The 27852-nt window shown below is 45.2% G+C and overlaps 5 protein-coding genes across 5 annotated transcripts in view; 3 read left to right on the top strand and 2 right to left on the bottom strand.

Moving 5' to 3' along the window:
- LOC111257975 (UDP-sugar pyrophosphorylase-like) overlaps window positions 1–937 on the top strand; it is a 3041-nt gene extending 2104 nt beyond the window's left edge. Inside the window, exons 4-6 of the mRNA XM_022828578.1 lie at window positions 260–364; window positions 656–772; window positions 932–937. Coding sequence (XP_022684313.1) covers window positions 260–364; window positions 656–772; window positions 932–937 — 228 coding nt within the window. The remainder of the gene's footprint in view (window positions 1–259; window positions 365–655; window positions 773–931) is intronic.
- Window positions 938–1998: 1061 nt separating this feature from the next.
- On the top strand, window positions 1999–6318 carry LOC101768879 (UDP-sugar pyrophosphorylase-like). The gene is given in 13 exon segments (XM_022828145.1): window positions 1999–2107; window positions 2228–2299; window positions 2418–2482; window positions 2601–2661; window positions 2957–3074; window positions 3342–3466; window positions 3838–3914; window positions 4058–4163; window positions 4806–4865; window positions 5310–5390; window positions 5501–5740; window positions 5865–5890; window positions 5892–6318. Coding segments are annotated over 13 exon segments (1263 nt in total). The 5' UTR covers window positions 1999–2011; the 3' UTR covers window positions 6028–6318.
- Window positions 6319–8486: 2168 nt separating this feature from the next.
- On the bottom strand, window positions 8487–11759 carry LOC101776698 (probable auxin efflux carrier component 1b). Its single transcript, XM_012847551.2, is given in 7 exon segments — window positions 8487–8938; window positions 9305–9381; window positions 9470–9627; window positions 9715–9800; window positions 9909–10182; window positions 10450–11353; window positions 11355–11759. Coding segments are annotated over 7 exon segments (1677 nt in total). The 5' UTR covers window positions 11466–11759; the 3' UTR covers window positions 8487–8871.
- A 6564-nt stretch (window positions 11760–18323) lies between these two features.
- LOC101769294 (atherin) lies at window positions 18324–19847 on the bottom strand. The gene has a single exon (XM_004978294.1). The coding sequence runs from the start codon at window positions 19845–19847 to the stop codon at window positions 18324–18326; it is 1524 nt and encodes a 507-aa protein (XP_004978351.1).
- A 2566-nt stretch (window positions 19848–22413) lies between these two features.
- Window positions 22414–27520, top strand: LOC111257976. Its single transcript, XM_022828579.1, has 6 exons — window positions 22414–24345; window positions 24841–25002; window positions 25417–25651; window positions 26150–26355; window positions 27274–27416; window positions 27487–27520. The coding sequence occupies exons 1-6, from the start codon at window positions 22414–22416 to the stop codon at window positions 27518–27520; spliced, it is 2712 nt and encodes a 903-aa protein (XP_022684314.1).
- The last annotated feature ends 332 nt before the right edge of the window (window positions 27521–27852 follow it).

The raw sequence follows: 27852 nt of genomic DNA on the forward strand, positions 1-27852 counted from the left end.
AATTTTTAGTTTTACTGCAACTTTTACGTGTCCAGCAAAGTGGTCCTCAACTGATGTACATCTAACTCGGCGCCATCAAGAATCATGAAAGTACCTGTAGGATCTGGGTTGGCTGAATAATTATGCACCATTATTTCGGAATAAAGTACATCCTAATGTATTCGTCTATGTGGTGCTGTTAATTTGATTCGATTGATGGATCCAAAGCACCGTGCTTTATTTTTCTCCTTGCACGATGCTTATTGCCTGGTGATTCTAGGTTGAACTTGCAAAAATGTTGTTGAATGAGGGCCAGATGCACCTGTTTGAGCACTGGCCAGAACCAGGTGTTGATGATGACAAGAAAAGAGGCTTCTTTGATCAGGTGTGTATTCATATAGAGGACATGTAGCAGCACTGATATTACATCACCACGGAGTTGTTCCATGCTTATTGATCCAACAAAAAAAAGCACACTGTACCGATAGTATCCGGCAAGAATTGTGAAATGTCATATTACCCATGAACTACTCTTTTTAGTAGTACAGTCAAGTACAGTGTCATCTTCCCTTTCTGTGCATATATTTGTACATTTTATAGCACTATAATCTATGCCTTGAAGTCATAATCAAAAATATACCTTTTCCCCTATATTCTGAAAGTTTGATTATCTTAGGTTCGTCGACTTAATTCAAGCTATCCTGGAGGGCTGGTATCGTACATCCAGAATGCCAAAAAACTTTTGGCACATTCAAAAGCAGGCAAAAACCCATACGATGGTTTTACTCCTTCTGTAAGTCGTCTTATATCCATTTTGTTGATAGATAAACTTGGTCCTAATATCTTTTTCTTTTCATGGGTTTGTTCTGGAAACACTTAAGTTGAGCATCATGAACTCTAAATTGTTCAAATCGAATAACTTAACACATCACAACATCACAATTGTTCCCAGGGATAAATGTTAGTTTGATATATTTTTTTACCTTTTCTTTTCTTAGTGCCGTAGTTAATAAATTTTGCTATATCATACTTCAGGTTCCGTCAGGGGAGCCATTGAACTTTGGCGATGACAACTTTGTTTCATTGGAAGCAGCTGGGGTAAAAGAAGTACGGAATGCTGCGTTTGTTCTTGTAGCTGGAGGGCTTGGTGAAAGACTTGGCTATAAAGGAATTAAGGTATGCGCTGAGCTGCTAATAGCAAACTTAATATCTAATCATGGAAAAGGCCAACATCTAGACTGGATTCTTTCTCAATGCAGTTATGTCATGAGGTAGCACAGTAGCTAGCACACTTTGTTTGGTACTCAAACTATATTTTGTATTTTTTTCTTTAATTTGGTTTAAAATTTTCTCTAGCTGATAATAGCACAATAGCACATTGTCCTACATTTTTTTTTAGAACAACATTGGCCACAGCCCTGTTCCATTATTTCCATTGAAAAACAAGATGCATACAGTTCAGTTTTAGCTCCTAACTTTAGACTGCAAGCACCACCTGGTGGCTTGCACAGTCTTTTACTGAAAAATATAAAATCACTTTGGAATTAATAGTAAGAAAGCTTGATGAACTGGTGGTAATGTATTTTTCATGGTTCAAAGCTTTTATTCTATGATTTTGGTCAGGTAGCACTTCCCCGAGAAACGACTACTGGAAAGTGTTTCCTTCAACATTACATAGAGTCTATTCTGTCTTTACAAGAGGCCAGCTGCAAAATGTTTGATGGTATGTACTCTGCACTATATCTGTAGTGGATTGATGACTTGCCAACATTGTCTCTATAGTGCGTATTATTTTTAATAGTTCTCACGAATTTAATTTTGATCTTAGCATTAAGTGTGTCTTGTTTTCATCGTTTATACTTATGCCCCTTCTGTACAAGAGATCTGTCAATCACTTGAATTAGTTTGCTAGTTTCATTACTTACACATGATATATGGTGGGCCTCAAAGAAGCTTCAGGTCTTATTTTATTCTTATTGATGCTGTTCGTTGCCATGCAACAGGGTGTCATACAAAGATTCCATTTGTTATTATGACTTCTGATGATACAAACGCGCTAACCATCAAGCTTTTGGAGTCGAACTCCTACTTCGGAATGGAACCATCTCAAGTGAAAATACTAAAGCAGGTTTTTTCGATCTCCCTATTCTTTTCATGTGCTTGTTAGGAGAAAACCTCCGTTCTATCTATGCAAAGCACATATCAGTTACTTCTGGTGTTAACCGTACATGTTCATTTTCTTTTTCAGGAAAAAGTAGCATGTCTAGCTGACAATGATGCAAGGCTTGCATTAGACCCAAATGATAAGTACAAAATTCAGGTAGAAAATTTCCATATGAGGATTAATAACATTGTATTTAAAATATTCTAACCATATTATTTCTGCATACACTGAGTATCTGTCCACGTTTCTAACTCTCAATTTTGTGACCTGACAGACAAAGCCACATGGGCACGGAGATGTTCATTCTCTTCTCTATTCAAGTGGCTTGCTTGAACAATGGTATGCTCATTGATTCAAGAATTCACCACCGGGGGCAGTTTTTTCCCTACTTGAAGAAATTAGCAGTTATATATGATGAAATAATTTACTGAAATGATATTGTGTATTCTTTTGATAGGAAGAGTGAAGGGCGGAAGTGGGTTCTCTTTTTCCAGGATACAAATGGGTTGCTTTTCAATGTTTGTACTCTGGCCTCCTACTGTACTATAATTTACTGCCAAAAGATAGAAAATTTTTAACATCCTTAAAAATGTACCAAGAGATATCAAAATTGTAAACTGAATCTGGTACCGTAGGTTCCAGTTTTTAGTACTTTGGTGCCAAAAAATAGGCACATCCCCATATGTAAATTGTGCTACCTCTTCGTATTTTCCAAGGACCCTTAAAACCTCTAATAAAGATGAAACTGCTTCCATGAGATAAAGGAACCTTTGGCTACATAGAACTGACATGTTTTTTTTTTTAATTTTGTAGGCAATACCATCAGCATTAGGTGTCAGTGCCACTAAGGGTTACAATGTAAATTCTCTCGCAATTCCTAGGAAGGCAAAAGAAGCAATTGGAGGAATTACCAAACTTACTCATGTTGATGGTAGGTTTTACTATCATCTACCCCATTGATGCGAGTTGTTTTGAAAGCAAGAAATTTATCATTTGTTATATTTTGAACAAAAGAATTATGTAATTAATCTTTCAGTTTTTAGTAAGTTTTTACTATGAAAATCAAGAAAAATATTCTTTTATTCGGAAAGATTTTAAAGAGTCATTTCTCGACTGTTCTATACTGGCATTTCAATTGGCTGGTTGCATCTAATTGATTTGTTTTGTTAATTAGTCACAACTCCATTATTGTGCACAGGTAGAACAATGGTCATCAATGTAGAGTACAATCAGCTTGATCCACTCCTTCGTGCAACTGGACATCCTGATGGAGATGCAAATTGTGAGACAGGCTATTCTCCATATCCTGGAAATATAAACCAGGTAAACTATACATATTCCAAAGGGACAAATTAACTTTCACTAGTTCAACACTTCAAAAGATCCTTGGACTCTTGCCAAATGCCATGAACACGGTTCTTAGGATGGCTTGTCTTATTACATTTCCCTTTTGGATGATGGCAAACCTGTCTATTAATATATTGTCCTTCTCTTATGATTTGGAGGCACATGTAATGCTAACACCGATATGAGTTAATGTGGATGCTGTTATCTTAATGTCACAGTCATTATGCTGTTTATGTTCATTTTCTTTATTGCTTTTAGAACTGAGCAAAACTTTGTCAGCATTATTAATTTTTACTAAGAAAAAATGCATGTTTTGTTGTACTAAGAGAAATACTGAACTCTTGCAGCTGATACTGGAGCTTGGACCATACATAGAGGAGCTCAAGAAAACACATGGTGCCATTTCTGAATTTGTAAATCCCAAGTAATTTGTCTGATCCTGTTCTCTTAATTACTTCTATTTACAGTGATATTGCCAAGTTATATCTTGATTTTGCGTATAGGTTCTCAATATGAATTTTGGTCCTTTGTTTAACCCCCAACCTCTGATCATTTTTGTCAATTTAGGTATACTGATTCGACCAAGATGGCATTTAAATCCTCCACTCGTCTAGAATGCATGATGCAAGACTATCCAAAAACACTGCCTCCATCAGCAAAAGTTGGATTCACGGTAAGAGGCAGCTGATCATCTGTTGAGCCTTGAGCATGTCAGCTAACCATTTCTATCAGTTGTACCATGTGGATAAGTATCCTGAGTACAAAGAATGCGCTGCATTCCTGCTCTCAGTTTTTTTCTACTCAATATAGCCAAGGTCCCCTTATCTTGCTGCATTACTGATGTAGTGAGTGTACATGATAAAAAAAGATTGCATTAGGAATTTAATAGATTCGTTGCAGTGCCTTAACTCACCAATGAATAATTAATGGGCACAGTAAAAAAAGGGAACTTATATTGGAAGTAGTTATCCACTTATCCTCACATAATGTACACTTTTGAAAAGGCAGTCTGTTTTCAGTGTTCTGTTAGGAATTATAAGTGCCACTCTACCTTTCAGGGAATAGGAAAAAACACTCCAATCTCAGGAGAGTGGTGGGCATCTAATGCTGTTTTTGTTTCTCTAGGAACTAGGAAGAACATCACTAAATTGAATCTTAGACACTACGTTCCTTACATGTGTTATTATTTCTTACCTCTAAGATCATTAGCAATTCATGTTATTAAGTGTTGTTTAACTTTTGCTGCAAATGATTTTTCATGGTTCGTCCCCTAACTGTTTTATTATTATTCTGCCTTTATTTACTTAAATTCTAGGTGATGGATACATGGCTTGCTTATGCTCCTGTGAAGAATAATCCTGAAGATGCAGCTAAAGTAAGATTTGAACTCTTTCTAAGATTAGTGTTTTTATTCTACATTGTTAGTTTACCATTGGTTGTGAAGTACTTTTGCCAATGCTGCTTATTTGAACTAGGTCTGTTAATTGTTAAATTTGATTATTGTTTTTTATTCTACATTGTTAGTTATTTCTACCATTGGTTGTGAAGTACTTTTGCCAAAGCTTCTTATTTGAGCTAGGTCTGTTAATTGTTAAATTTGATTTTTGCCCCCCTGTTGTTGAGGTTAGCTTTAATTACACTTTGTCTATTCACGTCTGTCGATTCCGTCTATATTTGTTTGCGTATCTGATGTTGTGGTAAACTGGGACTATGCATCAGTCTTTGCCATGTTTCTCTTGCTTTGAAGCAGTTGTCTTTTTCCAGCGTCTTGCGTGCATGGGTGTTTATAAATTTTATAATTTGATATGCCTTCTTGCAGGTTCCGAAAGGCAATCCTTATCATAGTGCAACCTCAGGAGAGATGGCAATTTACAGGGCAAACAGCCTTATTTTGAGAAAGGTGATGCCATTAGCATATTCCTTTGGTGGGACACGCTATCTAATGGCAACGGGCTAGTTCTCAAGTTGTTTGTGCTCCAGCTCACCGCGATCCTTTCCCTCCCTTTCCAGGTTGGTGCACAGATTGCTGACCCTGTAGTTTACACCTTCAACGGGCAAGAGGTAGAGGTTTGGCCACGAATAACCTGGAGTCCACGGTGGGGTCTTACCTTCAAGGATGTCGAGGAGAAAGTGCGTGGCAACTCTTCCATTTCTCAGAGGTCAGCTTTGGTCATCAATGGTCGGAACATCTTCCTTGAAGGCCTTTTGTTGGACGGCACTCTTATTGTCAATGCTGTCGATGATGCTGAGGTATTAACATTATTAAGCATCTTTAACTCAAGAAACCTGGGCATAATTCAAGCGTCACAATTTCGCTATTACCTTAACAACGAAATATTTTGCTCATATGTCATCGCTTCATGCCGGTTTGCAGGTTAAAGTTACTGGTCATGTACATAATTTGGATTATCCGGCACGTCGACTACAAGGACACCTCCGAGAAGGAAGAGACCAGAATTCGCGGATTTAAGTTCGAGAAGGTTGAACAGCTAGAGGTGGACTACACCAAGCCAGGAAAGCATTCCTTGAGTGCATGAACAACACGTCCCTTGATTGCCTGATCGACCTGACTAGCTTCCAACCAGTTGGAAATAGTTCACGTCACGATTGTCTCCCAGATTTTGGGAGGCCATTAGCTTATCTGAAAGTGTTCTTGTCCTTCTAAAGTACAAATAAGGAGCAAAGCGCTTCACCAATCACTCGCCATTCTTAATGTGCATCTGTAGTTGTACAGTACCCTCGTTCATAGCCAACCATTTTACGCCCTTTTCCATCAAAGTTGATTATTTGTATTGGATCTGATGTTGGTGTAATAATTTATAATGAATCAAGACTTCGCGCCGAATCAAGCAAGTGCGTGTTATATGTTGCATCTTTTTGTTTGTTATATGCCATGGCAGGGATTAGTGAATATCCTGGTGCTCCAGCATTTGTTAATCAGATCATTTCATCATAAAAAAGAACAGCTGATGAGTCTTTTGCATTCTTTAGAATACACCCCTTCTGTTTTTGCAAATAGACTCCTAATTTGGATTGCAACTATTAATCGCTATCCGATTATTTGCGAAACGAACCCTAAAATGTTTCATAAGACGCCTACTTTGGATCGCCCCCTTTTTTGGGTCCCAGTTCTTATTGGCGCGGCGGCGGGGCTCCCTCGGCAAGACCCCGGATCCCCAGTGGCGATCGGCGATGAAGGAGACGGACGTGGAAACGTGGAAGGTGAAATCGGTGCAGACAGGCTGATGCGGCGGCGAGGACGACCATGTCGGATTGTCGGCGGCGATGGCACGAAGAAATAGGCAACCACGGCGACGAGGCGAAGCGCCAACGCACGACGCGGCACAGCGACACGAATCTCTGCTAGTTTTGGGCGATCTATGAGAAGAACGGGCTCATCTTCCGCCGAAGATTTGGCACTTGTTCACTGAACTGCATTGGCACTGTGCATCTCTGCTAGTTTTATACCTTATCAGTTTGATGACCCCATCTGCATATGTGTTTTTTTCTCTTGTGTTTGCGATCTGAATCAACCTTCGTAGTCTTCCTCCAGCTCCAGCAGTGTGGGGAATTGTCACAGCAGCATCCTTTGGCCAATTAATTTTGCATATATGTCAGGCGAACACACAACAAATTTTGACTTGAAATGGCACAAGATAGTGAATTGATGCTGATGACACATCTGACTTGATTCTCTGCAGGGTCTGACCTGAATGGTCTTTTTTGAGGGGCAGCTTGGTGTAGCTCATGGTTAGGTTGCCATGAGTATGGACAGGTACCATACCACCTGCCTAATCCCAAGAAGGTACAAATTCTCTGGTACCTACGCTAATTTCATCGTTCAGTATCGTTACAGAGCTTGTGTAATCGTGTTGCCTTGTGCCTTTAGAGTCATAGATCATGGTAACCGTATGCGCATCCTACACCACATCTTCTCTTGGAGCTGTTTGGATATCAGGGGTTAAAGTTTAGCCTTATCACATCGGATGTTCAAATGCTAATTAAAAGGATTAAATATGATAATTATAAAACTAACTGCAGAATTCCTAGACTAATTCGCGAGACGAATCATTAGCAAATGGTTACCGTAACATCACATTATCAAATCATGAACTAATTAGATTTAATAGATTCGTCTCACGAATTAGTCTCCATCTATGTAATTAGTTTTATAATTAGACTATATTTAATACTTTTAATTAATATCTAAACCTCCGATCCAATGTGATAGAACTAAAGTTTAGCCGTAAGCCAAACAACACCTTTAATTAAAAAAACATCGCATCTTCTGTTTTCTGTTCAGTTGATGGCGATTTGGAACCTTTGCTGATGTGATTTCTTGTCGTATGATTGCTATTGCCACGAGCATCATGGCTGCCTCAGGTCATCAGGTGCGCATGCCCTTGCCAAAAGCCAAAACTTTATTCTGACTCCCAAGCTCTGACACCATCATTCTGCAGCCCCATTTGTTGAAGCATTTTTTCGCCGTCACCTTTTCCCCTTTCCGTCAACCCTTGGTACGAACCCAAAAGAAAATGCTAGCTCTAGAGTGAACTGCACAACTGTGCTCTGTTTGTTCTTAGGGGGTGTTTGGATACGAGGTGTTAAACTTTAACACTGTCACATCAAATGTTCGGATGCTAATTAGGAGAACTAAATATGAGCTAATTATAAAACTAATTGCAGAACCCTATGCTAATTCGCGAGACGAATCTATTAAGCCTAATTAATCCATCATTAGCAAATGGTTACTGTAGCACCACATTGTCAAATCATGTACTAATTAGGCTTAATAGATTCGTCTCGCGAATTACACTCCATCTGTGCAATTAGTTTTGTAATTAACCTATGTTTAATACTCCTAATTAGCATTCAAACATCCGATGTGACGGGTGTTAAACTTTAACACCGGTGAGCCAAACAGGCAAGGTACGTAGGCCCCCCCCCCCCCCCCAAAAGAAATACTGATCGATGAATGTTCATCAAAGGAAACACAAAGAGAAATTCGTCGACTTCCTGATACATTTCAGCAGTGCACGCCATGTAAGTTAAATGCTGCCAGATTTCTCATCGATCTGATCAGAGAAGTTGACGAATAACAAACAATGTCTCACAGACTATGCCATCACAAATTCCCTCTTTGTTTTTAAATTCTAGTGCTCATCAGAATTCTAATGCTTCAATCTGAAATAGTTGATGTCCACTAAACCACCTAGACATCAGAGATGCTATCACTATCAGTGGTAGGGTTATCCACTACTGAGTACTGGCCTACCATCTTAGCAGGGATTACCCAAACAAAAAGGCAGCTCAACAGTCATGGAACCTAAACAAGACCGTCAGCAGCATCAAGCTTTTGAGGACTTGGGAGGTAAGAGAGTTCAGAGCCCCAGCAGGATGTAGTAGACCAGGGTGATGGGTAGAGCAATCAGCATTCCGAATATCACACTGCAGCAAAGAGAGCATTATGAATGATCATTGTCACCGTGTCTCATGGTCCATGAGCAAGAATGAACACTAAGAGCAATCATGCGGATTCTGTCCTAGTTTAATCCCTTATTATTTCTTTGACTGCACGAGTCACTTCTCAAACATTATCATTTGGAATCATTGGAAATTCGGTGGGTGATAATTTCTGATTGTGATTCTTTTCACATGATGATTTATGATTGTATAATTTAAAAGGAAAGCAGGAAGCATGGTCAGAGATTCCTCATTACAAGACAAGAAAGAGCATCAATGGACAGGCTGAACCTAAGCAACAGAGAAGTTGGTACTGAGAAAAACTAAGGAATGTCAAAGAGATCATCTTACGCTGTGCTCAATATGTCAGGATGAACGTTGTACTCCTTGGCAAACACAAACGGCACGATTCCTTGTGGTAGAGCAGCCTGAAAAAATCGAGTGGCAAGTCAAGTTGTGGACCTTTTTTCCCAGTGTTGTACAGCATGCTAGTTTGACACACAAGAAGCAGTATACCTGAACAATGGCAATGTGCAGAAGCACTCCACGCAGACCGACAGCAATGGAGGCGGCAGCCATGACTGCTGGACCCACGAGGAACCGGACGGCCATGGCGTATGCAGCAAGTTTGTTCCCACAGGCAATGATCCGCGGCTGCAATGCCATGAACAAGCCTGCAAAACGTGACAGTTAAGTACTTGCAGCTATACATGATACAGCAATAGAAGCATTGAGCAATGCACTATCAGAGATCTACACACCTAGGCTGAACATTGCCATCCCAAGCCCTGCGTCTGACAGGATCGAGATCGACCGGGCGATGATCGCAGGCATTTCAATCCCCCACCTAAATGCATCACAGTTCACAAACCGGACAGGAATTATTTAGCTGAAATGCAGGAATGACTCATGAAACATTGCCTGAAGATTGGAGAAATGAACTTGATGGACAGACCTGAAGGAGACCAAGGACCAGATGACACCAATGAGGCTGGAGTAGGTGTTGGGGTTCCGGATCAGCTTCCTCCAGACCATGATCAGGATGAGCCTCGTCATCACGCTCGCCGGGGGCATCGCGGCCGGCCTCCCCTCGCCGTCGTCCTTGGGGTAGAGCTGGGCGGTGGAGTTGGACCCGAGCTTGGACAGGGTCGGCCCGCCCTTGTCCGCGCCGTTCCCGTTCTTGGTCCTGCTGAAATCGTCACGGCCGTACTCATCGTAGGCCTGGGTTCCTGTGCTCGATGCATGATCAAAAATGAAATTTCGGTTCAGCTAGCCATCTCACATACTACAAATCTACAATCCACAAATCTAAGCAGAGCATTTGACATTGTTAAAAGCAGAGGATGCTAAAGAAATTTTGGTTTTCAAGAAATTCATCAGTTCCTGAACAGCCGATGGTTTGGTCGGATGGTCGACAGCACACGACCAGGATCGCTAGCTAGCAGCCAAAAAGAAGTGTCCTAGCCACTAGTACTGGGGGAGGGAAAAGATGTTACCTTTGGCGAGGACATCGCCGTGCTCGGCGCCGCCGCCGAAGACGTGCACGGCGGCGCGCTCGGAGACCGGCGAGGCGCTGGAGCTCCAGACGAACATGTGCAGGTCCTTCCTCTTGGCCGCCTGCGCGTGCGGCTGCGGCGAGTACCCGCCGCCGGCGCCCTTCTCCTCGTCACCTCCCGCTCCCTTGGCGCCGACGATGTTGAAGAACTCGGCGTGGTTGAAGCTGGAGCCGCGCGGCGTGGGGTTTCGCGACGACTGCAGCGAGTAGATCTCGACGCCGGAGAGGTTGGAGACCCGCGGCTGCTGCATGGACTGGGAGTGTGAATGGGAGTGGGAGCAGGCGGCCTCGGAGCGGGAGCAGGTGGACTTGCGCACGGTGACCCGCATCCGGCCGTCGTCGGCGACGTGGGCGTCGGCCTCGAGCTCCCCCTTGGCGGCGTCGGCGAGCGAGACGACGTCGGAGTCGACGCGGAAGGAGACGATGGAGGCGGCGGCGCCGTCGGGGAACTGGTCCATGACGAGCGCGCGCGCGGCGCGGTACTCGAAGAGGAAGAGCATGAGCGTGTACCATATGATGCACTGGAGGACGACGACCTGGACCATGAGCGTGCCGGCGGAGTCTGGGCCGTACATGCCCCGGAGCAGGGGGATGCCCATGACGAGCGTGTTGGGGAGCGTGGAGAGGGAGAAGAGCGTGATGCTCCAGTCGAGGCCGAGGAGGCGGCGGACCGGGGAGATGCGGGAGGAGGCGATGGCGAGGAGGGCGAGGACGGCGAGCTTCTGGAGCGTGTCGGCGGCGAGGAAGCGGAGGTTCATGGCGAAGGGGTTGTTGGTGGAGATGAAGTGGAAGGAGAGGAGCGGGACGGCGAAGAGCGCGACGAAGCGGTTGATGCCGGAGCACTGGGTCCGGGGTGAAGATGCGCCACCAGCGGACGGAGCCGTAGGCGAGCGTCATGGCGACGTAGAGCGGCACCACCGCCGTGAGGACGTGGTAGAGATCGAGGGCGGTGATCATGGCTGCCGGCTTTGCTTTGCCGCCTTGCTGGGATGGAACACGGGTAGAAACGAAACGAGCTGTTGCGGCGAGCACCAGTGCGGGAGGTCTGTGGGCTGTGGCTACCTAGAACATGGCTGGAGAGCGAGAGAGGAAGAAGGTGATGGACAGAGAAAGAAGAGCACAGCAGGTAAATGGGAGGAAGAAGAACAGGGAGGGGAGACACAGCAGGTGGCGTCGTGGGATGTCCTATGGTCTCGACTCTCGAGTAAGACAGGACAGGAGGAAGAAGAACAGGGGAGGGGAGACACAGATGAGGCAAGCGGGTCAGAGGGGAGGAAATGCAGGCGGCGTAGGGGAAGCATGGCATTGTACAAGAGATTTTTGCAGGCAGAGGCAGCAGCGAGCCTGGCTTGCATTGCAGGTGCAGTCGTGCAGAGGTGGTAGTAGGAGCATGGGGGAGAGAGAGAGGAGGCGGTAGCTAGGTCTGCGCGCGCGGCGGAAACCAAGGGAGGTACGCTTCCGGTTGGCGTAATGGCAGACAAGAAAGGCGTCGCATCGGGAGGTGCGTGTGCTGACGAACAAGACGGAGACGGGGGCCCTGGCCGTCTGCCCGCCTAGCCGGTGGCCGGGGAGGCGGGGAGAGACCGAGGCCATGTTTAGTTACTCCCAACTTCCAACTTTGACACTATGCAAAAAGAAGATTCCCCATCACATCAAACTTGCGGTACATGCATGGAGTACTAAATGTAGATGAAATTAAAAAGTAATTGCACAGTTTTGTTGTACTTTACGAGACGAATCTTTTGAGCCTAATTAGTCAATATTTGGACAATAATTCACAAATACAAACGAAACGCTACAGTGTGCTACAGTGCTGTAACAGTAATTTGGCACCTCCCAAATTGGCCAACTAAACAAGGCCCGAGAGGACTGAGGTAGAAGTTGTCCCTTGCAGTAGCAGCAGGCAGAGGTCACTTTATGCAGCTGTTGACACCCAAAAGCAGCCTTGGACTTTGGCGCCTTGCTTGCTCGTCCTCCTGCAATGCTGCAACAGTGGAGTGAGTGTGAGAGTGTGGACAAGCCTCAGGCCATGTTTAGTTACTCCCAACTCCCAACTTTGACACTATGCAAAAAGAAGATTCCCCATCACATCAAACTTGCGGTACATGCATGGAGTACTAAATGTAGATGAAATTAAAAACTAATTGCACAGTTTTGTTGTATTTTGCGAGACGAATCTTTTGAGCCTAATTAGTCAATATTTGGACAATAATTCACAAATACAAACGAAACGCTACAGTGTGCTACAGTGCTGTAGCAGTAATTTGGCACCTCCCAAATTCCCCAACTAAACAAGGCCTCCGTGCCTTTTGTATTAGGGTGTTAATAGTACGAGGTCAGTGAAGCACGCACGAAGACAAGAATGTTACGAAGACAGTAGGGAGTTTCTGAAGTTAGGGATGATTCTAGGAAAACCTAAACAGTTTTGCTGTTTATCTATAGACAGTTTTGCAAATGTTACGACACGGGTAGCAGCAGGTGCCCCCCTGCCGCAGGAGGACCTAGCGAGCATGTGGCCGGCTTCCCGAGCAGCGGCCCTAGCCGGTGAGGCGGGAGGGTAGCAGCGGCCCTGGCCGGCGAGGCGAGCAGCCGAGTAGGGAGCACGGTCGGCGGCGCTCGGGCTGGGGGCGGCGGCCTAGCCGAGCTGCGACTCCGGCGGGCGCAGGCCGGGTCCCAGGCGGCACTGCGCGCGGCGGCCTGGCTGTGGGTTCGAGCAGTGCTATGCCAAGATAGAAAGCTACTCATGGCAACGAGTTGCTGTATGCCAACCACATGGATCTAAACAGCAAGCAAGTAGAACGAAAGAAGCAGCAGTAGGTGCCAGGAAGAAGACGCAAGCACCGACGGGGACGGGTTTACCAGGCCCTTATTTACTTGGCCAAATTGAGAGGTGCCAAATTACTGTGCTGGCACTGTAGCACACCGTAGCCTTTCGTTTGTATTTGTAAATTATTGTCCAAACATTGACTAATTAGGCTCAAAAGATTCGTCTCGCAAAATGCAACAAAACTGTGCAATTAGTTTTTAATTTTATCTACATTTAGTACTCCATACATGTACCGCAAGTTTGAATTGATGGGAATCTAAGTTGGGAGTTGGGAGTGAAGTAAATAAGGGGCAGGTTTCACGATTTTCAACCCCAAAACCCGCGCAAACATCTTCAGCAGTCCCGTCTGGTTTGGGTTCACGGGTTCAACGGTTTTGAACCAACCCGTGAACAGGCCTAGCCCAAACATGTCATCCCACTGCCATCAATGGTTACTCTCTGTGTAGCTTGGCCATAGAACAAGGGCATTTGTATGAACTTTGTAGGGAAACTGGAAAGTTTGGCAGCCAGGAAAACAAAAGTGGCGGCATGTTACAGGACCCAGGAAAACGAAAGGAGTGGGACCCAGAATAGCACCGTTGGCAGCTGTGAAAAATCAGGCGGCAAGGTGTATCTGCTGCTGTTGCAATGTTGCGACCTCCCTCACAGTCACATAGAGTCAGAGTGTTGTGCGTAACCCAACCGTACACGCCGGATCGCCGGACGGACTAGCGTCAGCTTGCGTGTCTCCTGTACCTCTCCCTACTCCAACAGTACTACTCCGTACAGAGAACAGTGCAGCAGGCTTGAACTCTTGGTGCCCTCCCTCCGGCTCACCCCACGTACAATACGTCATGTTACTCCTGCACAGTAGCTAGGCTCCAATCCAGTGCATCGTGGAGTAGCTGCTGCGTGCAAAGGAGGGGAGAGCACCCAGGAGGAGAGTGAGATGGCACCGAGGGCAAAATACAGTATACTGTAGGAGTAGCTGTGCACAAGGATCGGGCAGGTTAATTTGTTCCCACGGACGACGTTGCTCACGGTGAACTCAAAAATCAAAAAAATTGTGCTGTGACAAGGCCGACAAATTATATTCTATTCGTTGCATTTGTGAAGGCATGAAAATGGATCGGATACGATATATACGAATACGGATGCAGCACGTTATTTTTTCCTCGGATCGAATACGGATACGAATAGTATCAGGATGTGTCAAATAATGATATTCATCATATTCGCATATTAAATATCCAACTTTGAGTATCTGGATTCAGATATGGTACGGATATCGACTGTCCGGATTTTTAAGTATCCGAAGCCTTCGGTCGGACGGATACCACTTTCATCCGTCTAGTATGACGAAATTGAATGGTTTCAGTATTACCTTTGCCTATCCAAACAAAATTGAATGGCAATATTCAGAATTAGCGATCTTTGTCAATGTGAATGTGAGTATTTTGGATTTAAATCATGTTTGTTTGGATCCACGAGCTAAATTTTAGCTGGCTAAATTTAATAGCCAACTATATGAATCCAAATAGAACCTTGTTAAATTTTAGCTAGCTAAATATTCCTTTAGCTGGTTGAACCTGGCTAAACCCAACTAAAATGATAAAAGACCAAACTGCCCCTCTACCCTCCTTGGGAAAAGTATTTAAAGTGGAAATGAGGGATAAGGTAGACAAATACCTTTTCAACTATCATTTAGCTAAAGGATCCAAACACCCTAGCCCTAGCTAAAGTAGCTAGTTAAAAAAATTACTAAACTTTAGATAGCTAAACTTTAGTTGCGTGGATCCAAACTCTTCGAGAAAAAGAAGATGCAATTAGGACGTTGTTGAACAAATCACACCCGGTTTTATAAGGCCAAAACCAAATCCAAACCACATATATGCCAGAATCAGTTTATTCATACATGCGGTGACTTCATCAGTGAATACCATTACAATGTCATACATAAGCGTAACTTTAATGCAAAATGACACTTGGGTCTAAAAGAGAAATACACTCAAGGGTTCTTGCAAAATGGATCTTCCATCAAGCCACAGGCAGTCTTCCGAGGGATCATCAGCCTAGTATGGAGCATCCGAGTCGAAGCCATCATCTTCATAGTATCCACTTCTTCTCCAGCTTCTTAGCAGCGGCGGGGAAAACATAGCAGGGGTTGAAAGGAAAAACGATGAGTACTTGCAAGTGTGGGAAATTATATGACATGAGGCCAAAACAAGGCTTACTCACCTAAGCAACTCATCCTAAACCTTAATTACCTTAGCACCTATTTACTAGATGTGATCACCGACACCGTAAGCTCCAAACCACCAAGCCAACGCCTCGGATTCCATCCGAGCACCAAAACCAACACTGGATTCCATCCAGCATCCAAGCCACACCAGGGTAACACCTCCCGGCCTCCAAACCAACAATCCATCTCCACTAATCACGAAGAAGTCCAAGCCACTCTTGACCATGAGCACGACTGATATATCAGTTTTACACTCTGCAGAGGTTGCACTTTTTACCCACGAGTCGTGTTCCTAAATACGCAATGCACTTCCAAGGTGATTAGCCAAGGTCCTACTACAAGGTCTTTCAGAAGTCGTGACTTCCCACCAGCAGACACCTACTGAGGATTCACCGCTAACAAGGAGTCTATTTTCCTCCACTGTAGAAACCCCCTCTTGTGCCACTCAAACCGTCCGACAATGAAAACTAGTGGGGCAACTACTTAATTGACCAGGTCTAGAGCCATATAGCCCTCGTGGTTGCGCGGTTAAGCCAGGTTACTTCTCCATGAAACGGTCCTTCCAATCCGAGCAGGCAACCCACGTGTCAACGACACAAACCAAATAAAATCCAATTGAATCAGAACCATCCACCTGGTCCATCCATTCTACTCAGATTCCCTAATTACCATGTTGCTACCAAAAGATTACCAACCGGTTCCCATTGCACAAACAATTAATCAGACCAACTCTACAAGCTAAACATGAAACTACCCATAACCATCCAACCGGGGTTTCAAGGAATATGTTGGAAATATCTAGTAAACCCTAACAAGGGATTCCAATTTAAGACACATCATGCAACTAAGTCTAACTACTCTAATAAAATAAAATAAATAGGATTAAGAATGATTAAGGACACTTGCCTTTAGAAGAAGAGTGTTCAGCAACTTTGAATTGTTGAACTTGGAGGTTCACAGACAGCTCACTTCCTACACGCGCAATCAATTGAAAATAGCGCACAATAAATAAAAGGAAAAGTACACCAAATAGTATTAAAATAGGATTAAAAACATTACTAATGTTTAGCACGCTTCACTACAAACGCGTGAGCGCAAGAATGGCTTAAAACGGAGCTACGGTTAAAAAGATATAAGCATTTGAAGTTTTAGGGACCTATATGTAATTATTTGAAGTCGGGAAGGGCTTAAACATAACTATAGCAAGGATCCGAACAGTAGTTAAATATCGAAAAGAACAAGGTTTTTTTTGTTAAAGTACAAGGAGTAGGGTCAGAATAACAATTATCAAGGTATTATGGTACTTGAGTGCAAGATTAACATGATAAAGAATAATTGTGCCGTGATTATCAACAAGGATAGGGACTGGAATGCAAAAAAGAAGTTGACTGGGCTCAGGTGCTGATTTGTCGCGCACGTGGCGCTGACTAGGGTCCACATGTGCTTGCTGACTGGGATTATGTAATACACGTGCCATCGTTTCATTAGCTCACGAAGGGGTAAGTTATGATCTAATCTAGACCGTTGGTTTTAGATGTAAAGGCTACTAACTCATCTCCTTCCCTCAGCACAGCACGACGACGACGACACACGGCGGCGCCATGCACGTGCTCCTGTGCGTTGCCGGAACTTCACCGCAAAACGGCAGATCGGCCTACGGTGCACGGAAATCGACGGGAAGTGGCAAAACGGAAAGCCCTCGGGATGGGGATCTCACCTAGGGCATCGTGGAGGGCAGTGGCGGCGCAGTTCGGGCCCAGCACGGAGGGGACGGCGAGAGGCGGAGCGGCAGCCAGTGCTTCGCCGTGGACTCGGTTCCTGCTGCAGAATGGCTACCAGACGCGTGGGGCTTCCTTCTTGGCGGTCCTGCAGCGTCGACAACAGCGAGACAGAGATGAGGGAGCGCAAGGGAGGGAGGACAGGGAGGGCGACGTCGTCGTCTTACTGCTCGGAGGCGAGGAAACGGCGGCGGCTCGTCTTATTTTTGCAGACTGATTGCTTGCAGAAATTTTATACAATTCGTGTGGGTCTAGTGTACTAAATTTTAGCTTGGAGCTCTCTTTTCAGTACGCGTTGACTTGAGTACATCATTGTTGCTGCCCTCAAATTGGATGTGGTTAATTCCACCATGCACTAATCATGTTTTCATGCTCTTCTCTCTGTGAATTCTTTCTGAATTCTGACCTCAATTCCAATGCCTGCCTTGTTAGCCTCCTCTGTACAGATTCGGGTCAGAATCACGTCACTCCAAGTTTTCGATGCATGCTCTTCCCAGTTATTTACCTTGAATGTGGAATCGTCCTTTCGCAGTCATCTCTCGCCGTGGTAAACCGCCGGCCGGAACGCAGGAAGGTGACGGGAGAGATGGATAAAATCGATTTGCAGCCAATAGATAGCGTTCGTATGTTGAGTTTGATAAGGAACGTAGGGTAAGAGGATTTTAGAATGTGTTGCCAAATGCCAATATCTATTGCACGCAGGTTAGAGAATTTGGTAAGACCTTGATCCGCAGAAACAAATTTGGAACCAGAGCTTTCAAAAAAGTTTAACATACAGAATTCAAACAGAATTCACGCAGGTTAGACTGCCAAACTGAATTCAACATACAGAGTTGTTACATTTAGGAAGGATAACATTATTTTCATCCGCAGAAAAGTTTACAAATTCTGCAATCCTTCTTCTGGATGGAGCTCTTCTGCAGCTGCTACTGCTCTTGCTGTCGTCAGTCACCAAGTCTTCCTAATCCAGTTGCAACCTGGATCTCTTCCTAACCCATGCCATACTCCCAGGAAAAGCTTTCGTTCTCGAAAGAGCATGCAAAGTGATCCAGCTCGCATGCCCGTATGTCGTCCTGTACTGACTTGCAAAACTCGTTGATGTCGAAATCTTGTGCCGCCGCAGGCGACTCCTCCATGGACGATGGATCAGGCGCGTCTTCAGCCATCGTTGAGCCCTCAGAGTTGGCAGCTGCTTCCTCCTCTGCTTCGGCTGTCAGCGCGTTGTCTTCATCCTCAAAGAGCCTTACCAAGTCGCCATTTCCTTCTAGTGACCTGCAAAACTCGTCCATGTCGAAATCTTGTGCCAGACCAGGCGCTGCGACACTTTCCTTCTGTGCTTCGTCTCTCAGTTCGGCAGCTTCAAACGGATCGCCCGTGCTCTGCTTCGTCTGGTCCATCTCGGCCTCACTCACCGTCGAGCCCTCGGCTGTTGGCACGGCGTCGTCCATGCACTTTTCCAACTCGGCCCAGTCGTCATCTTGATCAACAAGCGCTGCAGGGGACTCCTTGGGATCAGGCGCTGCGACCCTTTCTTCCTCTGCTTCGTCTCTTAGTTCAGCGGCTTCAAACGGATCACGTGTGCTCTGCTTCCTCTGCACGGACGGCTGAGGCGGCTGGCAGTGACGTGCCGGTGCTTCCACTGGCATGTGGCAGGCACGTACCACCGGGAGAGTTGGCGGCGGCGGCATCTGCTGCTTAGGCTGCGACGGTGCGGGTTCTAGCGAGCGACTCAGCGGCGGCACTGCGAGACGGGTCGGAACTGGCGGCGGCGGAGGCTGAGCTGAAGCGGCGATGTGAGGCACGTACGGCAGTGGTGGCGCGAAGGACGCCGTACAATAACCCGCCGGCTGCACGACCGGAGGCGTCGGGGCGACGGCACCCCGCATCCGCTTGGGGCACGGCGGCTCGGCACTCTGCGGCGCCGGCCTCTTGGGCGCCGCCGCCTGCGCGATCACGACGGGCGCAGGCGCAGGCGCAGGTGGAGCGAAGAAGGCGGCGGATTCTTGGCGCGCCGCGGAGCCTTGATCGGCCCTGGGGGACACGTAGATGTTGCAGAGCACGAACTGCCTGTCGCCGGCGACGGCGTCCTCCAAGCAGCACGAGTATTCGTCCATGAGCCAATCCGTGTACGTGCCGCCCTTCTTGTACCGGAGCTTCCTGATCTCGCCGACCTTGACACCGGCGTGGTCCACGACGTCCTTGACGCTCTGCGAGTGCCACGACCCGGAGCCGGCGGCGTGCGCGGCCCTGCTGGCCTTCCCCGCCCTGTGCGGCTGCTGCAGCTTGCAGTGGGTGAAGAAGAATCGGTGCCCGGTCCTGGGCAGTGGGAAGAACTGGCGGGCGAGGTCGCCGGGCTCGCAGCCGTAGACGTCGGCGTGGTGCACGACGGCGCGCACGGCCTCGTGCAGCGGCGCGCCGGCGACGAGACGGGGGAGGTAGTAGGTGGCGACTTCGAGCGGGGATGGGTTGAAGCGGAAGCCGCGGGCGAAGATCGCCGGGCCCGGCGCCGCCATCTCCACGACGCGGATCGGAAGGGGAGCGGCGGAAGAGAAGGATGGATGGATGGAGCGGCAGAAGAGAAGGATGGATGGATGGAGCGACAGAAGAGAAGGATGGATTTATAGGCCAGAGGCGCGTGGCGGGAATCCGACTTTTGCCGACGCCAGCTGCGAATCCGACTTTTCATTTTTCCTGTTTGTTTTTCTTTTGTCCAAGACCTTGTTTAGTTAGCCAACTTTTAAGATGCAAAATCACTGTTGTAGCACTGTAGTACACTGTAACATTTCGTTTGTATTTGTGAATTATTGTCCAAATATTGACTAATTAGGCTCAAAAGATTCGTCTCGCAAAGTACAACAAAATTGTGCAATTAGTTTTTAATTTCATCTACATTTATTACTCCATGCATGTACCACAAGTTTGATATGATGAGGAATCTTCTTTTTGCATAGTGTAAAGTTGGGAGTTTGGGGGAACTAAACATGCCCCAAATGTCGTCCAGAAAATTCCTTCCTGTGGCTGTGGCTGTGGCGGTGGGGGTGAAGCTCCTTTCTCTAGACGAACATGGATCGGATTGCCGGCTTCCAACCATTTAGAAATTAGAAGGCCGTCATATCCGAAGTTCTGAACCAGTTGATGGTTTCTCTGATTGCACATGTTTGCCGAACCGTTTCCTGCACTTGTACTGCAACCATATTCTCCCCTGCATGATTCAGACATTCACTTCACAGTAACCTTCCAGCTCCTTCTGCACACATGCCATTCAGAATTGTTCTGCTTTGGTCATGGAATTGTGAAGACCATCAAAATCATAAATCATAAATATTCGGTTGCTTCAGTTTACCCTGTGATGTGAATGAGTGAACCTTCATTTGTGGCATAAGAGATGGCATACTTGAATTTATCCAATGCTCGATTCTTGTTTCATTCCATCCATTTCATGTCTAGAGTTCCCTGCACCTCCGAACAGCAGGTAGTTTGAATGACACCCAGTATCAGGAGTGAGCAGCACCGTGCCACAAGAACTATCAGCACCCTTGGTATCGTTGGTTCCTCCTGTAAGGCTACCGGGAGGACAAACATGCATTGCATGGCTACTGAAATTAGATGGGATACAAATGAAATGGCAAGCTCTGAATTCATAGGTGGCATTGGCATCGATGGCTGGAATGAGCACATTGTGAAGCACTGGTTCAAATGAAATGGCAAGCTACATTTGAAAATGCATAAAATTTGCAGGTTTTAGACTGTAAGAAAAGTGAGCCGCGGCGGCGGATGGGTATTTGAAATCGCCTAAAATGTATGGGTGGATTTTTGCAACTTTTCCTTTTATTGATCACCATCACAATCATTGGACCTGTTCGGCTGGACTTATAAGCCGGCTGAAAAGCTGAAACAGCTGATTTGTTGTGAGAGAAAAACACCGTTAGGTGGCTGATAAGTTTGAGATGCCGGTGGGCTAGTACCTTGGTGATGAGCGATTGACAACACGGTGTGCGTGTGACGTGTCTCTTGGCAGGTGTGGTTGCAGGTGACAGGTGGAGACGAGGTACATGCGGCGATGAGTGAAGAACAGGGATAGGATGCCATGCCGACGAACCGTGGGACGGTGAAGGGTGGATCAAGGCTCGCGTTCGAGGGACAGGCGATCGTGCGGTGTACGTCTACTGTACCTGGCTACACGGCGAGAGGACGTCAAGGGAGGTTTTCGGATTGCACCACAAAATCCGGGGTTCGCTGGTTGAGCCATAAAGCCATGCATCGTACCGGGACGCTCGTGCGGCGAGCGTTGGCCGAAGATGGAGATTCCGGCGATCGCGATACGATTTCGGATGGTCGTGCGGCGACATCGCGAGGATCACATCACGGAGATGGAGGAATCGCGGACATCGCGGAATTTGTCATGGAGGACGTAACTGGAATTTACGCACCTACGTTAAATTTATTTAGCGTAGGGGGTTATGTGTAAATAGGCCGTGCCACCCTAAGGATATAAATACGTGGCACCTAGGGTTTCAATCTAAGTGAGGGATTTTTATTGATCTCTCCAATTAAGAGAGGGAGGATGTTTGGGCGGAGGCTAGATGTACTTTTGTAAGCACATTACTTGTCTCAATTTTTCATATTAGTGAATTAATCTATGTGCTTGTGCGTCATGTTGTGCTGAGGTTAAGATTGATTTGATCCATCTAAAATCATGCTAGGGCATCTTATTAGAGCTTAATCTATTCTCTTCATTGTCTGATACAGTCTTCTTGTTCCTTTAATATCTCAAGATCCGAAAGTCCGATTGACATGATTCCAGTTGGGTTAGTTGCATAATTTTGTATAGATTTTTCTGTCAAATTTTTAGATTGATCGGTCTTACGGATTTTCGTCCATATCCTTTTTATTAAGGAAACAGTATTCTGTCCAGATTTGAAAAACGTGATTTAATTAAGTTTTGAGAGTAAGGGGAAGTGTTAAACTTTATTTTTTTGAACTTGCGCCCATTCACCCCCCCTCTGGTCGCCGTTTCGGTCCTTCAATTGGTATCAGAGCCAGTTAAGGTTTTCTATATCTTAATCGGTTACGAAAACCATGGCGACCTCCGGAAAATTCGATACACGCGCTCCGCATTTTGATGGTACTGATTATGACTATTGGCAGTCACGTATGAAAGCTTATTTGAAGGGGAAGGGGATGAATCTGTGGAGGATCACACAAAACTCTACATATGTGATTCCTGCAGAGGACCCTACTGATCCTGCTGCTGTTGCTCTTCTTGAAGCAAATAATCGGGTTGTTGACATTTTGCAAGCTTCTCTTTGTAAACCCGAGTATGATCGTATTTCCAGTGAGGAGCTAGCTTTTCAGATCTGGGATAAATTAAAGAAATATCATGAAGGCTCCAACGCTGTGAAAACACGAAAATTTGAAATTTATAGAAAAGAATTTGATGCTTTTTCTCAGTTGCCTGGTGAATCTATTGAAGATCTTTTTGCAAGGTTTCAAGTGATTGTAAACAAAATGAAAGCCCTTAATAAGGATATGCCTTACAATGATCATGCAAGGGCTCTCAGATTGTTGCATTCACTTACTGATGAGTGGGATATGAAGGTAGAGGCAATCGTTGAGTCTGCTGGCTATGAGACTCTTACCACTGACGAGCTTTTCAGTAAGCTTAAGTCAAAAGAGATTGATGTCCTCTCCAAGCGCAAATTGAAAAATCCCACTAGCGCTTCTTCTTCTGATGTTCCTATGGCTTTGGTTTCTGGGAGTAAAACTAACGCTAACACTAATCCAGTTCCTCCAAGCTTTGCCTTGTCTTCTTTGTGTCATGTTGCAGATGATGAGTTGGAGACGCTAGATGATGATCAGTTGGTGCTGCTCTCCAACAAATTCAAGCGAGTCTATGAGAACCGACGCAACAGAAGACGCTCAGAAGGATGTTTCAGCTGTGGTGAGCGAGGCCACTTTGCAGCTGATTGCCCGAACAAGAGAACATTTGATCAGGGCAACAACTCCAGGCGCCAGGAACAACCAAGGGAGAAGAATAAGAAGGGTGACAGGCGCATGAAGAAGAATGGCCAGAAGTACACTGATAAGCAAATTAAAAGGGCTGCACATGTTTTGTTTTCTTCTCTTGGTGATTTTGTTTCAGATGCTTCTTCGAACTCAAGTGATTCAGACTCCGAGAATGAGCTGCCCAAAAAGAAAACTGATGGACTCTGCTTCCTCGCCGACATCAAGGGAGGGATGTGCACCATGGCCTTAGAAGATGATGAAGCTTCTAATCTCAGCGACAACTCTTCTGACAATGAGGTACAAAATTCAGCAGAAGAAGAAATTAAAGAATTGACAAAAATTATTGATAAACAAAACAAGATTTTAGCAAAACTTAAGGCTGAGTATGATAGAGTCATCTCTGAATTAAAAGACTTAAAAGATGCTACTCCTGCTGAAGTAGAATGTGAAGAGTGCTCTGTGCATATGGTTTCACTTTCTGAATTGCAATCTAAGCATGCCTTCATTGTTGACAAATTTGAAAATGCTAAGATTGAGTTAGAAAAACTTCACTCTGGTTCGGCTTCACTTGACGCTTGTGCTTCTTGTCCAACCTTGAAATCTAATTTGAATAATGCTAAATCTCGTGTTATTGAGTTGGAGAAACACTCTTGTCCTGCTTTGCCTTCCTGTTTAACTTGCCCTACTTTTGTTGCTGAAAATAATGATTTGAGGGTGAAGTTTTCTGCTTTGGAAGAAGAAAATAAACATTTGAGAGTGATTCTTGGTTGGTGCTCTATTCGTGAACCTCAGATTGGTATGTCAATTGCTCAAATTAAACGGAGTGAGCGTTTTGGACCTGGATATGATTTGAAACATGTTTTTGGTGAAAAGAGTGGACCTCCTATTTCTGAAAAGAATCCACCTTTGGCTAAGTACACTGGACCACCTCCTAGGAAAGAGGGTCCATGTGTCACATCTGAGGGGTTGTCAGTTGAACCATCGAGATCTGTTCCAAAAAAGCAGGTTTGGGTGCCTAAACCTAAACACTTCAATGTTGCACAGAACGCTAAGCCATCTACTTCGCCATGTGTTCACACTGCTAGACCTAAGCATAACTTTGTTGCTTCTGGTTCTAAGGCTAAGGCTTCTTTTGCTCCTTCACATAAGCATTACCATTGTGATTTTTGTGATCGTGATGGTCATCTCTATGGGTTTTGCTTCCGTCGGAAGCGTGCTGAGAGACGTGAGCAGTACTCTGCACGTGGTACTCATGATCGTCCTATTTTGGGTCGTGAACCTGCTAGTTGGTCTTTTGGTTTTCGCCCACATACTCGTGCTCCTGCCCCACGTCGGAATGACAGGCCATGTTTTCCCCCTCGTGGTTCTCGTCATTCTTTCGAGAGGTTTGATTTTGCTAATGCCTCTTTTGAGCAAGTGGCCCAACACTGGTTTTCTCTACATTATCCTAACCCCAGTGTTGAGTCATTAGCTCACTCTTGTGTTCGCCATTGACTGCAGGATGGAGGCGAGGAGAACATATGGATAATGGATTCCGGTTGTTCGCGCCACATGACCGGAGATGACAAATGGTTCTCCAGCCTCACCCCCGCGAGCGGTAAGGAATATATTACATTCGGGGATAATAGTAAAGGTAAGGTTTTGGCGCATGGCTGCATCAAGGTAACTGATAAATTCATACTAAAGGATGTCGCGAAAGTACAAAATTTGCACTATAATCTGCTTTCTGTCTCACAACTTCTTGAAGATGATTTTGAAGTGCGTTTTAAGAAAGGCAATTCGCGAGTTCTTGATTCTACTGGCAACCTTGTTTGCAAGATTTCTCCCTTTGGACGAGTTTTTAAGGTTGATTTTTCTAAATCTTTTGGACAGACTCGTTGTTTGGTTGCTCGTGGTTTCCCTGATATTTGGAAGTGGCATCGTCGGTTGGGCCACTTGAGCTTTGATTTGCTTTGTCGCTTGAGTTCGATGGATTTAATTGATGGTTTGCCAAAACTCAAGTTTGAAAAAGATTTAATTTGTGCTCCCTGCAAACATGGAAAAATGGTTGCTGCTTCCCATGCACCTGTGACGCAGGTGATGATGAGACGACCGGGTGAACTGTTACATATGGACATTGTTGGTCCAGCCCGTGTTCGGTCTGCTGGTGGGAAGTGGTATGTGCTCGTTGTTGTGGATGATTTTTCTCGATACTCATGGGTGTTCTTTCTGGAATCTAAGGATGACGCCTTTTCACATGTTCATGATCTTGTTCTGAAGCTGAAAAATGAGTTGTCAAATAATGCCGTTAGAGCAATTCGCAGTGACAATGGTACGGAATTCAAGAACTCTCGTATGAAAGCTTTTTGTGCAGAACATGGTCTTGATCATCAATTTTCTTCTCCTTATGTTCCTCCTCAGAACGGTGTTGTTGAAAGGAAAAATCGCACGCTTGTTGAAATGGCTAGGACAATGCTAGATGAACATAAAACCCCTAGACGTTTCTGGGCTGAGGCAATCAACACCGCTTGCTATGTTGCTAATAGAATTTTTCTGAGAGCTTTCCTGAAGAAAACATCATATGAGTTGAGATTTGGACGTCCTCCCAAAGTTTCCCACTTTCGAGTGTTTGGTTGCAAGTGCTTTATTCTAAAAAAGGGAAACTTGGATAAGTTTGAGTCTCGTTCTTCTGATGGGTTATTTCTGGGGTATGCTTTGCAAGGGCGTGCTTACCGTGTGCTTAATATTGACACTAACCGCATCGAGGAGACATGTGAGGTCACCTTCGACGAGACAATGCCTTGTTTTTCTTTTGCTTTTGAATGTGCAGGTGATGATGAGATCGGGCAGGATATTTTTGAGGATGAGCAAGAGGAAGATGGATACAACAATGACGACGACGATGACACCCCGCCTGTGATGCAGGGGGAGCCTGGCGCGCAGCTCGAGCAGGCACCCTCCACCACTTTGGAGGATGGACCATTGCCTACACGTACATCTACAGCAGCGCCTGCAGCTTCACCGACTTTTGATCAGGTACCGGCTGCAGTTGAAGGAGAGGCGATTTCAGAACGTACAGCACCACGCCACATTCAGAATCGCCACCCTCCTGAAAAAATGATAGGTAACTTGAATGAGCGAACGACACGGAACAGAGGTATGAAAAACAAAAATTATTGTGTTTTTGCTCATACTGCTTTTGTTGCCTCTTTTGAACCCCGAGATGTTGGACATGCTTTATCTGATTCTAACTGGGTCAATGCCATGCATGAGGAGTTAGAAAATTTTGAACGAAATCAAGTTTGGGTTTTGGTTGATCCTCCTCCTTCTTGTAAACCAATTGGGACTAAATGGGTTTTTAAGAACAAACAAGGAGAAGATGGTCATGTTGTCAGGAACAAAGCCAGATTAGTGGCTCAGGGGTTTTGTCAAAAGGAGGGTATTGATTATGGTGAAACTTTTGCTCCCGTTGCTCGTTTAGAAGCCATTCGTATCTTGCTTGCAATGGCTGCTTCACATGGTTACAAGCTTTATCAAATGGATGTAAAAAGTGCTTTTCTGAATGGTTTTATAGAAGAAGAAGTTTATGTCAAACAACCGCCTGGTTTTGAACACCCCAATTTTCCTGATCGTGTTTTTAAGTTGCAAAAGGCTTTATATGGTTTGAAGCAAGCACCTCGTGCTTGGTATGCTAGATTGAAAACTTTTCTACTTAAAAACAGATTCAAAATGGGTTCAGTTGATAAAACTCTTTTTCTCCTCAGGCAAGGCAATGACACTTTAATAGTTCAGATTTATGTGGATGATATCATTTTCGGTGGTTCCTCTCATGTTCTTGTGAAAAAGTTTGCAGATGTGATGAGCAAAGAATTTGAGATGTCTATGATGGGCGAGCTGAAATTCTTCCTTGGCTTACAAATTAAACAAACTTCGGAAGGAACATTTGTACATCAGGGAAAGTACACGAAGGATGTCCTGCAGAAGTTTGCGATGGATGATGCAAAGCCAATTTCTACGCCCATGCCGACTAGCGCGGCTTTGGATGCTGATGAGAACGGAGAGCCCGTGGATCAGAAGGATTATCGAAGCATGATCGGGTCACTGTTGTACTTGACTGCAACAAGGCCGGATATACACTTTGCTGTGTGTATGTGTGCTCGTTTTCAGGCGTCCCCTAGGATTTCTCATCGTCAGGCGGTGAAGCGCATCATGAGGTATCTTCGATTTACTCCTGAATTTGGCCTTTGGTACTCTGCTGCTTCGACTCTCAGTTTGTGTGGTTATTCGGATGCTGATTTTGCTGGGTGTCGTTTGGATAGAAAGTCTACTTCGGGTACTTGCCAATTTTTGGGTTCTTCGCTTGTTTCTTGGTCCTCCAGAAAACAATCCAATGTTGCTCAATCTACTACAGAGGCCGAGTATGTTGCTGCTGCTAGTTGCTGTTCTCAGCTTTTATGGATGATAGCTACCCTTCGCGATTTTGGTTTGTCGTTTTCTCGCGTTCCTCTCTTGTGTGACAGCACTAGTGCTATA

Source organism: Setaria italica, chromosome VII (assembly GCF_000263155.2).
Source record: "Setaria italica strain Yugu1 chromosome VII, Setaria_italica_v2.0, whole genome shotgun sequence".
Classification (NCBI taxonomy): domain Eukaryota; kingdom Viridiplantae; phylum Streptophyta; class Magnoliopsida; order Poales; family Poaceae; genus Setaria; species Setaria italica.

What these genes read in the sequence shown, in the direction of transcription:
- LOC101769294 (XM_004978294.1), bottom strand. Translation starts at nt 19,847, where the DNA reads ATGGCGGCGCCGGGCCCGGCGATCTTCGCCCGCGGCTTCCGCTTCAAC.
- LOC111257976 (XM_022828579.1), top strand. Translation starts at nt 22,414, where the DNA reads ATGGCGACCTCCGGAAAATTCGATACACGCGCTCCGCATTTTGATGGT. An exon ending in TGGCGCATGGCTGCATCAAG is followed by an intron (nt 25,003 to 25,416) that starts GTAACTGATAAA and finishes CCTGTGACGCAG; the next exon opens with GTGATGATGAGACGACCGGG. An exon ending in AGCAATTCGCAGTGACAATG is followed by an intron (nt 25,652 to 26,149) that starts GTACGGAATTCA and finishes TTGAATGTGCAG; the next exon opens with GTGATGATGAGATCGGGCAG.